The 14,847-nt window shown below is 42.3% G+C and overlaps 1 protein-coding gene across 21 annotated transcripts; it reads left to right on the top strand.

Annotated features, from left to right (window-relative positions):
- The first annotated feature begins 513 nt into the window (after positions 1-513).
- On the top strand, positions 514-11,764 carry LOC147347340 (zinc finger and SCAN domain-containing protein 26-like). 21 transcript variants are annotated; one of them, XM_086369795.1, is made up of 6 exons: positions 514-609; positions 1,979-2,043; positions 3,770-3,846; positions 5,676-5,993; positions 6,303-6,420; positions 9,881-11,764. In XM_086369795.1, the coding sequence occupies exons 5-6, from the start codon at positions 6,336-6,338 to the stop codon at positions 10,780-10,782; spliced, it is 987 nt and encodes a 328-aa protein (XP_086225921.1). In that variant the 5' UTR covers positions 514-609; positions 1,979-2,043; positions 3,770-3,846; positions 5,676-5,993; positions 6,303-6,335; the 3' UTR covers positions 10,783-11,764. The 21 variants fall into 21 exon arrangements, with proteins under 21 accessions (XP_086225921.1, XP_086225910.1, XP_086225904.1 ...); XM_086369784.1 differs by having other exon boundaries at positions 5,512-5,993; XM_086369778.1 differs by having other exon boundaries at positions 2,905-3,846; positions 5,512-5,993.
- The last annotated feature ends 3,083 nt before the right edge of the window (positions 11,765-14,847 follow it).

The following is a 14,847-nucleotide window of genomic DNA, read 5'->3' as shown; positions in this document are numbered from 1 at the left end:
CAACCTGCTACTCCTAAGTCGGCTTCAGTCGTGTCCGATTCTGTGCGACCCCATAGAGGGCAGCCCACCAGGCTCCCCCGTCCCTGGGATTCTCCAGGCAAGAACACTGGAGTGGGTTGCCATTGCCTTCTCCAATGCGTGAAAGTGAAAAGTGAAAGTGAAGTCACTCAGTCGTGTCCGACTCTGCGACCCCATGGACTGCAGCCCACCAGGCTCCTCAGTCCATGAGATTTTCTAGGCAAGAGTACTGGAGTGGCTTGCCATTGCCTTCTCCGGAGGGCAACCTGGAAAGCCCCCAAATACGCAAGGTTTCACCAATTTGCGTGTCATCTACATGAATGAAATAAATTTCGGGTTAAAAATTTAAGAAACCTAAAAACACACCTGGACGCCCCTCCCAGCCTCTGGACTTGGAGACCGGAGACCGCTCAACCAACTAGCCTGAATTTGGCCTCCTCTTGGGAGGCGGGAGCAGGAGGCCATCGAGCCGCAGTCCTCCAGTATTCCTAGAGCGACCGTCAAGTGCGCCGCGGAGCGAGAGCGGCCGCCCAGTAAAGAGCTAACAAGCTGCTTGAAAGCTTTTGGCTTTTCCCGTGGGTCCTTGGAGGGGTGAGTGGTGATTGTGCTCCATTTTGGGGAGTAACTGCGGCCCGTGGGCTGGGAAGCAGCTGATTTCCTTGGAGGTGCGGAGAAGCCTTACCCCATGGAGGAGACTTGTGGACTCTGAGTGGGCGAGGACAGGAGATGTTAATCTTGGGGCCTAGGAGAGGAATGATGCTGTGGATCTTGTTCTAGAGGCACAATCTTCTGCATGTGTGTATATATATATATTCTATCCACTGAGCTCAATTTTAAATATGTATAAAGTTAAGCCTTAGAAGGTGACTTTTGAGCAAAAGCCTGAGAGAGGTTTAAAAAACCTACGTGGCCTTTGCGGACACGAGTTTTCTAGTAAGGGGCAACAGCAGATGCAAAGGCGCTAAAGCAGGAGCTTGCTTATCATACTCGAGGAGTAGCTGGGAGCCCAGAGTGGTTAGAGCACAGTCAACAAGGGGAAAGTGTGTAGAAAATGCTGTCAGAGAGATGGGGGTGGGAGGAGGCCTGTAGAAAAAGTGGGTATTGTGTAAGGAATTTGTTCATTTCTTGATGTGGAAGGAGTATTCGGAAGGTTTTGAGCAAAGGAAAAACACCTGACAGGTTTTTAAGCATCTACAGCCGGGAACTCGAGATGAAACCAGACTGGAGGGCAAGACTGGAATCGGGTGACTGGAGGCAGGAAAAACGCTGATTTCTCAGCTTGAAGGCTGTCAGGCAAGTGACTTCTCTTATTGGGGGAAAGCCTTTTTGTTCTATCCTGGCTTTCACCCGATTGGATGAAGTCCACTTACATAAATGAAAGCCATCTGCTTTACTCAGTCGACTCCTTTAAATGTTAATCTCATCTGAAACACCCTCACAGAAACACCCACTGTAATGTTTGGCTAAATATCTGGGTACCTGATGGTGCAGTCAAGTTGTCAAATAAAATTCACCATCATAGTACCAAACTGTTTTCTGGCTAACCATCATTACTTTCATGGACATTTTTTTCACTTCTTTTAAGAATACAGTTGACCCTTAAACAACATGGGTTAGCGGCCCATAGTGAAGTCAGAAATCCAACTATAACTTTACAGTCTGCTCTGTCTACTCACAGGGCCACATTGCAGATTTGGCCTATTTGAAAAAAAAGAAATCCATGTATAAGTGGACCCATGTAGTTCACTCTCCTGTTGTTTAAGGGTCAGCTGCAGCAGCATTGGCGTTTTGGATTGTAAATCCTGTTTTGACAAATAAGTATCAGCTGGGAGTGATACTATATAACAGCGAACTGAATTTGGAACCTAACTGGACACAGCCACTGAGTGAGTGAGCCTTATTCATGCTGATTCAGAAGTGTGTGCCAACAATTGGCAGATACTATTTCACTTATCTCTAGAGTCACTCAAGAGTCATCAAAATCAAGAGTCTCCACACACCAAGAGCCTGTTCAAAAGATTGATGGTATAATTCTCTGAGTTTTTTTTTTTTTAAGGTTGTGTTGGGTCTTCATTGCTGGGCATGGGGGGTACTCTGCATTGCAGTGCATGGGGTTCTCACGGAGGTGGTTTCTCTTGTTATGAGCACAGGCTCAAGGGTACATGGGCTTCAGTAGTGCAGCTTTTGGGCTCAATAGTTGCCGTTCCTGGGCCCCAGAGCACAGGCTCAACAGTTGTGGGACACAGGCTTAGTTGCTCTGAGGCGTGTGGGATCTTCCCAGACCAGGGATTGAACCCTTGTCTCCTGCATTGGCAGGCAGTTTCTTAACCACTGAGCCACCAGGAAGCCTCTCTGAGTTCATCTTGACATGTTGCGTTTGATAGGCTTTTGTAAGGTGTCCAGGAACCAGATAGCCAGAAGAAAAATCTGTCACTCTTGAGAGGTCTGGGCAGAAAAATAAGGAAATCATTGGCATAAAGATGGTACATAACATACCTGTCCTGTATGTTACCCTCTCCTAGCTTAGGTCCTATTTCTCTTTTTCCTTTCAATGTCCTGTTTTTTGAAAGAGTAATTTTTGCTTGTGCCATTTTTCTCATTTTCCTGTGGCTGGGTGACTGTTCTCCCTATCCAATGACCAGAATTGCCTTTACAGAGGTTGCAGTGACCTCTGTTTGTTTGTTTTAAATAATATTTATTTAAGTATTTATGGCTCTGCTGGGTCTTAGTTGTGACATGCTGGATCTTCTAGATGTGGCATGTGGGATCTAGTTCTCTGACCAGGGATTGAACTCGGGACCCCTGCATTTGTTGCAAAGAGTCTTGGCTGCTGGACTGTCAGGGAAGTCACTGACTTTTTTTTGTTTTTGTTTGTATGTTTTTTAGAAATACTAATAGAAATACTAATCATCTGGGCTCCCCAGATGATTCAGCAGTAAAGAATTCACCTGCAGTGCAGGAGATGCAAGAGACATGGGTTCGATTCCTGGGTCAGGAAGATCCTCTGGAGGGAGGACGTGGCAGCCCGCTTCAGTATTCTTGCCTGGAAAATCCTGTGGACAGAGAAGCCTGGCGGTCTACAGTCCATAGGGTTGCAAAAAGTCGGATGCTACTGAGCACAATATAGTTATGGACAAGGAGACATGGAAAGTTTTGGGGTTTTCTGTTTGTTTTGGTTTTAATTTTTGGCTGTGGATGCGTCTTCATTGCTGCGTGCAAGGCTTTCTCTAGTTGCAGTGAGTGAGGACTACTCTCCAGTTGAGATGCCCTCATTTACCTCAAAACATGTCTCTGAATTAGGTATTATCTTCATTTTACAAATGAGTAAACAGTGTAGTGACAGAATTGGATGGAATGCAGGCCCCTTGTCTCCTGGATTCTACTGTCTTTGTTTTTCTACCTTCCTGCTTGTTCCTTCTTCTCTTGCTTACACGTAGGTGTTTCCCAGGTTCCAGCCCCACTCACCCTTTTCCCAGCTATAACTAACAACTACCCTGAACATGTGAGGTTTTCCAACAGCTCTGCGCTCAGGTTTTTCTCTGTCTGGAAAACCCTTTCTGTATTTTCTTGTCTGACTTTCACATGTCTTTTACGAGTCAGAAGGGCTCACCTTCAAGAGGCCTTTTCTGACCTGCTAACAGGGATTAAGTGTCTTACCACTGAGCTCTGCTAGCATCCTGTGTCTACCTTCACCGTGGCACTTAATACATGCAACTGTAATTGCTTATTTACTTGATTTCTTGTGGGGCAGAGAGCTATAGAGGCCAGAGGTTATTTCATCTCTGTATCTCCAGCAACTAAGAGTGTGGCACCTAGACAATAAATGAGGTAAGTTGTGAATATCCTTATGTTCTTTTAGTTAATTCTGATACTGGCTTTAATGAATGAACATACAAACAGTTTTGTTCATTTTGTGTCTTTTGTCTCCCTCTCAACATTTGGAGAATTTTCAAATCTAGTGAAAAGTTGTAAGAATAGTATGGTCAACACTATAAACCCCACATATAGCAGCTCTTGTCAACTTCCTGCTACGTTTGTGTTTTTTCTCTCTCCCTCTCTCCTCATACCTCTCCACAGACTCCCCTTTTCTTGCAACATTTGAAAATAAGTTTTAGTACCATCTCCTGAGAATAAGGCTATTCTCTTACATGACCACAAAACTGTATCCCACCCGAGGAGACTCTCAGATCTGCACACTTCTTCTGTGAAGGGCCAGAATAGCTGAGCTTTGCAGGTGCTGCAGTCTCTGTGGTAACTCCAGTTGACCCTTGAACAAAAGGGTTTGGACTACATGGGTCCACTTATACGTGGGTTTTTTCAGTGCATATAGTACATGTATTTTCATTTTGCAGATCTTTAAGTGGGGGAAAGTTTGTGTTTGGTTAAAGATCATGTGGAGTCAAAAGAACTAGAGTTTGAGTCCTGATCCTGTTGAAGCTGTTTTAGCTTCCTACCCTTGCTCATCTATCAGTTCCTTTGTTTTTGCAGCAGAGATAGTAAGTAGCACACAGATTTTGGATTTTTGACTGAGCAGGGGTCAGTGCCCCAATGTTCAAGTCCTCAGTCCTGCTAGTGTATTTCTGAAAGCAGATGTAAACACTATCTACTAAATGGGTTTGGCTGTATTTCAACAAGAAAAAAATCAATCTTCCCTGTTGGCTCGGTGGGTAAAGAGTCTGCCTTTAATGTGGGAGACTCGGGTTCAATCCCTGCAGAGTCAGACATGACTGTGCACCTAAGCAGCAGCAGTATTCTGGTAAAACTTTAAGTACAAATACAGCCTTTGGGCTCTATTTGGTTTGCCTATATATTATTCAGATTTCTGAATTCTTCAAAACATTTGTATATTTTTTTTATTCAAGAGCAAATTTCACTTGTTACGTTTTGCTGTATCTCTTTAGTCTAGAGAAATACCTTTCCCACACTCACTCTTTATTTTCATGAAATTGATGTTTTGAAAAGTGCATACCTCTTGTAGATAAGCTGCATTCTGGACATTCTAGATTTATCTGAAAGTTTCCTCATTATTAGATTCGTGTTAAACACATCTAGTAAAAATGCTGCATACGTGATTAAGGCACAAGGTCAGTTATCTTACTGTTGGTGTTGCTAGGTTTCATTTGACTGCCGGATAGCGCCATTCTTCCCTTTGTAATTCATAAGCAATCAGCGTGGTGATTCTTTGAGGCTGAGATTATCCTTTCCCCTTACTGCTTTTTACCCAATGATTTCACCCATTTGTGGTCCTTGATTGAATCAGTTATTTCATCAAGGGCTACAGAATGGTGATTTTTCAAATCTGTTATTTATGCTGTTAGCTGGCGATCTTCTGTAAAACAGTCTTCTCATTTTGTATGGTTGTTTCAGAGAGAGAGAAGAAATGGATAGTAATTATTGGAAATGTATAAATCCAACAAAGGGGTATTTCTATTGCAGTTATTATCATTACTACTACTATTACTGTTTCTGTGATTCTTGTTATTACATTTTCAGGGGTATCCCTGAGGAGGCAGTCAAAAGAAAGTTGCCCCAAATAGAGCAGTCTGAAGGTGGGGATGGCGATAGCATGGGGAACCGTTCCTTCCCTGGCTCCTGTGAACCTGAAGAAGGAGGGGCTTCAGGTGGTAAAGGAGGATCACCTCTCTGCTCGGGAACAGGGAGTCAAGCTTCAGGGAAACGGCACAGGCTTCAGGCAGGAGCCCCTGTGTAAGCGGTTCAGGCAGTTGCGCTATGAAGAGACCACAGGACCTCGAGAGGCCCTGAGCCGGCTCCGGGAACTCTGCCGACAATGGCTACAGCCTGAGACCCACACCAAGGAGCAGATCCTGGAGCTGCTGGTGCTGGAGCAGTTCCTGACCATCCTGCCTGAGGAGCTTCAGGCCCGGTTGCGGGAGCATCACCTGGAGAGCGGGGAAGATGCGGTGGTTTTCCTGGAGGATTTGCAGCTGGAGCTGGGAGGAACAGGACAACAGGAGGTAAGGGTCAGGTGTCCCCCTTTGCAAGAAAGCAGGAGTTGACACACTGGGCCAGAGCTGTAGCCATGACTTCAGCAGTGGAAGAACTGCTCAGCTTGGGTTCCGTTTCTTTGTAGTCTGGTTGTTTCTTGCTGAAACTCTTACCTCAGCCACCCTGCCTCTGCTGGGAGGAAACTGAATGTACTCCAGGCTCTCCAGCCTCTTTTCTTTGCCTTTCTGTGGTTTCTCTTCACTTCCTTTTCTAAACATTGAAGTGTTTTTCTGAACAGCAGTTTCCGCCTAAACCCACGTGTACCTAATCATCCCTAGGACCCAAACCAGGCAAAGAAACAGGAAGTGCTCATGGAGGAGACAGCCCCTGGAAAAGCCACGCCAGAGCGGCAGGTCCAACCTGAAGGTGACGTTCCACAGCCCGAGAGAGAGAAGGGTAAGAAGACTGCATCTTCGCATGTGAGATTTGTGGTTCTGCCTGGAGGCCTTGCTCGGCACCCTTGGCATTTTACTTTTTTGTTTTTGTTTTGAGTCAGGTTTATTGAGGTTAGTTTACATGCACTAAAATTCACTCTTTGTAAGTGTACAGGCCAATGAGTTTTCACAAACATGAAATAATGACAGTTGTCTAATCATCACCACAATCAAGACAGAGAAGTTTCCATCGCCCCAGACATTTCCTTTTTCCCTAACCCTTGTTTCTGTTTTTGAGTGTTTCTAGTTTGGTTTTTTCTGTTTAATTAAAACTGAATCCTTCTCCTGTGTGAACCTTTACCTTCCTCTTCTCCCCATTACTGGGGGGTGGGGGTGTGAATTAAAAAGGAGTGCTTGTTTCTCTCCCAAGGGAAAGAATGGCAGCCACATGATTCACTGCTTATTTTTTCTTACCACCTTTCAGTTATTGTAAATGACTACTGCCTTTTATTTCTAAATGTTGTCTGGATTTTCTTTTGTTTTTTTCTTTTTGCTCTAGACTCTGAAATCTCTCTTTCTAATATTTATCCCTTTCATTCTTCTTCTCCTCTTTCCAGTCTGGTACAAGCCCTGTTTCTCTTTTTTGTTTTACCGTCTCTCATCTTGGTGCTTCCGCTAAAGTTAAATTACCTCTTGTTCATTCTCCACCATTTAAACACATTCATTACTGTTGCTCCCCTCCTTGAAGACCTTCAATGAACTAAGAGACAACCCATCACCTTCAGTCACTCCCAATAGCTCTTAACAGAAGCCTCACCTAGCATATTCTGGCACTTGCAGACCTTGCAGCCTCGTATTCCCTGACATAATCAGCTTGCTTCAGTTTGCTGGAGACTTTTCATTCCAACTATTCCATGTGCTGGGAAACCCCTCATTCCCAGACACACTGGGACAATTAGTCATCCTTGGTTCCATCAGCTCTTACGTGTGTTTCTCCTCATGCTGAGTCCCTTTCCCGCCTTGTCTGTCTGGAATACTTTTTCCTCACTCTCGCTGGCTAATTCCTACTCCTCCTTCACAGCTAGCTTAGATATCACTTTCTCTGTCCTTCCTAAATCCCCCCAAGTCTAGATCAGTTTCCCCACCTCTGCTGCTAAAGCTACCATAGAACTGATCATATTATATTAGAATTGCTGGTTTACTTCTCTTTTTCTCCTGCCAGACCCAAAGGACAGGGCTTTGTTTTGTCTCCTGAGTCTGCTACCATCCCGCGCCTAGAGTAGACCTTCAGTATATATCTATTTGATGCATGGCTGATTTCAATTGTAAAGCCTTCTTTTACTTACTACCTGGTTCCCCTGTGCAGTTTCTGAGTATACTTCAGAATTCCTCTTCTTCTGGAAGCTTTCTGAGTAAAGCAGCCAAAAGAGAGAGGCCTACTTTTTCTAAACAGCCTTGCAGAAATGAATTTATGCCATGTAATCAATGATGGGTATATATTTTAAATATAAAAAGTAGATTTAACAACAGTAGATTCTTGAAATTGTTCCTTACTTTCTAGATCTGTTGAAAAATGTTATTTTACACTCAGAGTTCAGGTTGTTTTTCAGTTTGGGAAGCCCCTGCATTCCCTTTTAGTTGTGTGTGTCATTCTGTCCTCATGGAAAAGGCTGTTCTCTCACTCCCTCCCCGTGGGGGCTATTCATCCTCTTGCCAAAGGCCTTTACACCCGATCAGGTTTCTAGTGTTTCTACTCTGCCTCCCCAACATGTGCTTTTACTTTCTCTGATACCTCCTCCCCCCACCCTTCATTTTCACTTTCTCACTGACTCTCACTTTTGAAATGTTCTGCTTGCTATCTTTATCTTGCTCACACAGAGTAAGCTTCATTTGTTTGTTATTAGTGCTGTTTAGACTCTCTCTCTTCTATTTTCTCCATCCACTTCTCCTTTTACTCTCATTCTGCTTTCCATCCCATTCATGCTCCTGGACTTCGTGCTCCTATCTGGTATTCCCTCTGACCCTCTCCCTGGTGTCTGAGCTAAGTTTTTATTCAGCAAACATTGTTTATTATCTCTTCTGTGCCACATCTATAAGCAAATGATTAAAGCAATGAACTATAATGGATCTACTGAACCACACAGGAAAGCAGTTTCTGCTGTCCAAGGAGATCAGGAAAGGCTAACACATTTTTGTGGACTTCATGTTACCCTCAAGGTCTTGTGGCCCAGTGTTTTTTTGATTTATTGGTGAGGACATTGAGCCCAGGGGATTTAAATCACCTAAGAAACACAGCTAATCAGTGATAAAATTGGCACCATGTCTGCATGCCTTCATTTCCAGTTCATTTCTTCATTTCTGGTGCTATCCCTTTCTCTTATTTGCCCTGGGTATTTAATTGACCTAGCTTTCTAATTTCCACATGGCAGACCATTATCAAGAACATACAGCTGTCAGCTGTACAGCAAAGTGAATCAGTTATATGTATATCCACACTTAAAAATTTCTTTTATTGGTGTCTAGTTGATTTACAATGTCATGTTAGTCTCAGGGATACAGTTTGGTGAATCAGTTATGCATATTCATATGTCTGTTCTTTTGTGGATTCTTTTCCCACACAGGCCATTACAGAGTAGAGTTCCCTGTGCTATACAGTAGGTCCTTATTTGTTTAATCTCACTTTTAAATACTTCCAATTGTATGTTCTTTTCAGACCCTGCAATTCTATATGCTTTTTCTTCAATTTTGAGACCAGTGATCTCATCATTTTGCCTAAGTTAACTGAAGTTTTTAAAGTAATATAGCCATTATAAATTATTCAAAAACTTAAGTTGTATAATATACTCTTATTTCCTGGTTTTGCCTGGTGGTTGATGTTTTATGGTAATTTATAGAAAACTAGATTAGCAAAAAGTTCTCAAAGATAAAATTATAACAATCATTTTTTTCTTCTGTGTCACTGCTATGTCTGGCACAAACTTTACGTTATTTTCCCACTACTTGTTTATAATTCTGTCTCTCCTTTAAAAAGAGTTCATAAAAAATAAGTTTTTATTCTACTTGATAACCTCAGTGCCTACAGTAATGATTGGCATTTAGGATGGGTTTAGGAAGGAAGGGATGAAGGCAGGAAAATGTTCAGTATTTTCTTCACTGAAGCCATAAGCAGATTTAAAAACAAAAAAGAACATAGAGCCCTGCCCTTTATGACTGTTGACTTGCTTGCTAACTTCTCTCTGTGTGTATTTATGCATATGTATCACATGACTTCAAACCATTTAAAATAAGTCATCTCTCACCATAATCCTCTCAAAGCAGCCACTGAGAAACATTTTCTTATGTATCATTCCATATATGTTATATACAAACACAAACATCCACATTTCCATTTTGCACACATTCAGTTTTATCCTCCTAATTGCAGATTCCTTCTCCTGAGCACCAAAAAGCAAGTAATTGGTGTTATATGCTTAATGTTTCAGGGGAGGCGAAAAGGATTGAGAATGGGAAGCTGGTTGTAGAGACAGACTCCTGTGGAAGAGTGGAATCATCTGGGAAACCATTTGAACCCATGGAGGTTCATTACAAGGACTCTAACTTGGATAGGCAGCAGGCTGAGCCCAAGGAGAAGACTGACTGTAAATGCTCAGAATATGGGCAGGCATTCTTCCAGCACTCAGACCTGATTAAGCATGAAAGTTCACACAGGAAAGAAAAACTCTGTGAAGCTGAAGTGTGTCAGAGTTTGAGTCTTCCTGGACATCAGAAAATATGCTCTAGAGAAAAAGGTCATCAGTGTCATGAATGTGGGAAAGCCTTTCAGAGAAGTTCACACCTTGTCAGACATCAGAAAATCCATCTTGGTGAGAAGCCTTATCAGTGCAAGGAGTGTGGAAAAGTCTTTAGCCAGAATGCAGGCCTTTTGGAACATCTCAGAATCCATACTGGAGAGAAACCTTATCTATGTATCCACTGTGGAAAGAACTTTCGGCGCAGCTCCCACCTTAATCGACACCAGAGAATTCACAGTCAGGAGGAGCCCTGTCAGTGCAAAGAGTGTGGAAAAACCTTTAGTCAGGCCCTTCTCCTCACCCACCATCAGAGAATCCACAGCCACTCCAGAAGCCACCAGTGTAATGAGTGTGGGAAAACCTTCAGTTTGACATCAGACCTTATTCGACACCACAGGATTCACACTGGAGAAAAACCTTTCAAGTGTACTATTTGCCAGAAAGCCTTCCGATTAAACTCCCATCTCGCTCAGCATGTGAGAATCCACAACGAGGAAAAACCCTACAAGTGTAATGAATGTGGAGAAGCCTTCAGGCAGAGGTCTGGTCTTTTTCAACATCAGAGATACCACCACAAAAACAGACTGGCTTGATGAAGTGTCCTCTCCTTATAGACCATCAGAGACAGTACGTTAATAAGCAGCACTTCAGGAAAAGTCATTCTAGCCAGTTCTGGCAGAGAATTGGGGGCCAAGTTGAAGGCTTTCTGCCTGCACTCTTATTTTCCTTGTAGTCAGCTTTGGGCCACAATATTTTGACCCTAGATGGTACTATGGGATCAAAGGTAAAAGCATTCTTCACTGCAGGACTTCTCAGAGGCTTTAACATGGTAAATGTGTAGTTATGTGTCTCCAAGTAGCAGAGAGCCTCATGATCAAGGGCTTGAAGTCATCAATGAGTCAAGTATGTATAAATTTATAGGTTTAAGCAGAAGAAGAGAGGGTTGATATTTTTGCACATGCTGCAGCAGCAGTCTCCTATACAAAATAAAAAAAGACTTTGGAATACCACACTGAAAGGTACCTTTTAATTTTTCTTTTTTTTTTTTTTTGCTGCATTGCACAATACATGGGATCTTAGTTCTCTGACCAGGGATCAAACCCATGCCCCCTGCATTGGGAGCGCAGACTTCCACCAGACTGCCAGGGAAGTCCCTCAAAGGTATCTTAAAGTCCAGGTTATTAATGGTAAACATTTTACTCCACTGATTTTACTACCCCATCCCCACCCCAATCAGCAGAAGCATTTTGGAAAGCAATGATGATCTAATTTTACCATTTCCCAGCCCCATCCCTGCCATGTATACCTCATTGATTCAAATTAGAAACTAAAGTTTTATTTAGACTATGGAAGAGATTTGGTAAGTTATTTGAATGAACCAGGCTGAATTAATCCAAGTAGCAACTATCTTACTTGATAACTTCAGTGTTAGTATAGTGGCTGCTGCATAGCAACTTTGATAAATGTCTGGGGAAAGAGATTGGATTTTTTTCCTTTAATACTGATGATGTAACTTTAAAATGCTGTTTGTTCTGGAATTTTGAAAGTCAAGTAATAAAATCAGCTTGGAAGAGATCATGTTCGTCACATTGTGAATGCCAAAATGTCATGGTAATGGTGAAGACTAGTAAGCTTAGGGGAGTCTGACTTCTGAATATGTCACCAGGATGATAAACATCACTTGCTGATTGGTGGCAGCTGCTTGGGGTACCGCTGTCTGGAAAATACTTGTTAGTCTGTCATGTGGTTGAGAAGACTGGTGAGCCCTCAGGTTTTGCTAAGGTTTTGTTCAGCTGCATATAATTTAAACACAAAAAGTGGGAATAACATAATAAAAGTTTGTTTTTCTTTAAATAGAAAAGGCCAGAGACAGCAGCCCAGGCCTGGAAGGTGGTTCTCTGACATCACTAGTGGTTCTCTGACATCACTAGGGGCCCCAGCCTTTGCCTTTCATGCCATCATTCCTTAAAGTCATCATATGATGATCCTTGATGGCTGCTGAAGCTCCAGCTATCACATACAAAATGTGGACAGAGGCAGAAGAACAGAGATGCCTCCCCGTCAGTCAGCTCCTTTTAAGCAGCTTTCCCATAAATCACTTCAGCACATATATCATAGGCCAAAACTAAAGAAAGGGAAACTGGAAAGTATATCTTATTCTGGGTTTCAGAGTGTCCAGCTGAAAATCAGGCTTCTGTCACTAAGAGTAAAGGGGAGAATGAAGGTTGAAATAGGCACTTAGGAGTCTTTGATCCACTTCCCACTGTGATCTGACTTAGTGCAAGCTGACCAGAAGCTACAGTTAATGCCATTTTCTGGAGAAGGACCAAATCTGCAGGAGAAGCAGCTGTAATTTTTCAAGAAATTGAATTTTATGGAAAGTCAGTCATATTCCATTGCTTAAGCCATAAGGTATGTATCTTTTATTCTGCTTTTATTAGTAAAATTAAGTTGATACCAGGGAGTTTTCCAAGAGTTTTGAGGGATGTGCTGAGGTTAATGCCTAAATATTTAGCTCTATATCATAGTTTAGATCTGTTTGAATCTGCTCAGTTAAGGAAGTGACCTGAAATATCTTTATTCTCTATTAAAGAGCGATGATAATGAAAAGATTCAAAGTATGAAGAATTATATATCCTTCAGTTCAGTCGCTCAGTCACATCCAACTCTGTGACCCCATGGGCTATGGCACGCCAGGCTTCCCTGTCCATCACCAACTCCCGGAACTTGCTCAAATTCATGTCCATCAAGTCGGTGATGCCATCCAGTCATCTCATCCTCTGTCGCCCCTTTCTCCTGCCTTCAATCTTTCCCAGCATCAGGGTTTTTTTTTTTTTTTTTCCAGTAAGTCAGTTCTTTGCATCAGGTGGCCACAGTATTGGAGCTTCAACTTCAGAATCAGTCCTTCCAGTGAATATTCAGTACTGACTTCCTTTAGGATTGACTGAAGCTTCCACAAGCCTCTTATCCTTATCCCTCAGAGGGCAGAGAGAATGGAAACCATGGTTACAGAAAACTAACCAGACTGATCACTTGAATCACAGCTTTGTCTAACTCAATGAAACTATGAGATGCCGTGTTAGGGTCACCCAAGACAGACGGGTCATAGTGGAGAGTTCTGACAAAACATGATCCACTGGAAAAGGGATGGCAAATCACTTCAGTATTCTTGCCTTGAGAACCCCATGAACAGTACATACTCTTAGCGCTCTGGAAAATTAATCTTGGCTTTTTCTTTTCATGATGACTCTATATTATAGGTATTACAAGCACCCTAAGTTCATTGACACTTTAACCTAATTCTTCCTTACAATTCCAAAGGAAGTGGTGCACTCATCTGTACCCTGGGGGCAGACCCATAAATAACCACCTAGGCACAAATGATGGATAGAGATATATTTAAATAATGTTTTCCTTATTCCTGGAAATTATAGAAACGTTGAACAAAGGGCAAATGTTAGATTCAATTGGGGTTTTGCTTAAAAAATAAAACATCCTAGACACCCTAAAATGCAGTTAAAAATCTACTCAGAGCAGAAAGTCAGGAAGACTGTACTGTATTGCAGCGATATTCTGATTGGCCATTTCTGTTTGAGTTTACTTTTAGAGTTTTTAAGTAGTTTTACTGTCAAAAATGACCATCTTTTCACATATTAACTGGTTGTTAATATTAATTCTGATTTTGAGCCACCATGTTCACCTGGGCTGAATTATTCTATTAGATTCTCCTTTTACTCTTAAACAGCAGTGCCCTTAAAAATTAAACAGGGGATTTAAATTTAAATGCACATGCCCTTTGACAAATATATTCCAGTATGTATTGACCCTAGAAATATATTCATAAAAGCATATAAAGATATTCAGTGGTGTTCTCTACTTATAAAGAAAAAATATAGTAGGGATAGTTAAGTAAATTAGCCCATACACTGGAATACTAATTAGCTCTTAAAAGATGAACTGGTGTGGGAAGATCGCCAAGTTAACTGAAAAAGATAAGATGTAAAATAATATCATGATGCCAGGGGTGGTTTAAAATACATACTAAACAAATGTTTGTTGAGTGCTATTGTGTGGCTGCGGAGAAGGCAATGGCACCCCACTCCAGTACTCTTGCCTGGAAAATCCCATGGATGGAGGAGCCTGGAAGCCTGCAGTCCATGGGGTTGCTGAGGGTCGGACACGACTGAGCGACTTCACTTTCACTTTTCACTTTCATGCATTGGAGAAGGAAATGGCAACCCATTCCAGTGTTATTGCCTGGAGAATCCCAGAGACGGGGGAGCCTGGTGGGTTGCCATCTATGGGGTCCCACAGAGTCGGACACGACTGAAGTGACTTAGCAGCAGCAGCATTGTGTGGCTGGTGGTGTCCTGGGAGGGTATACACAAAATACTAACAGTGGTTAACTGTGGGGAGTTGGGATACTTTTCATTTCAGTCTCTGTGCAACATGAGGGTGTTTTTGTTTACTATGGGACTTTTTAATATATTTTGATATATTGGTACATTATTAGCAGGCTTAACTAAGTTATATATGCAGTTATATGCAACTTGAGTTTTAGTTGTGCGTTATTTGAATCTGTATATTTAAATTTTTAAATGTGTGCTGCTTGCTCTATTGCAATGTTTATTCATCTGTCTCCCCAGCAGCCTGTGAGG

Source organism: Bos grunniens, chromosome 23 (genome assembly GCF_055505025.1).
Source record: "Bos grunniens cultivar Pamir isolate PY7600 chromosome 23, Bosgru_T2T1.0, whole genome shotgun sequence".
NCBI lineage: Eukaryota > Metazoa > Chordata > Mammalia > Artiodactyla > Bovidae > Bos > Bos grunniens.
This window is presented reverse-complemented; position numbering and strand designations above follow the sequence as displayed.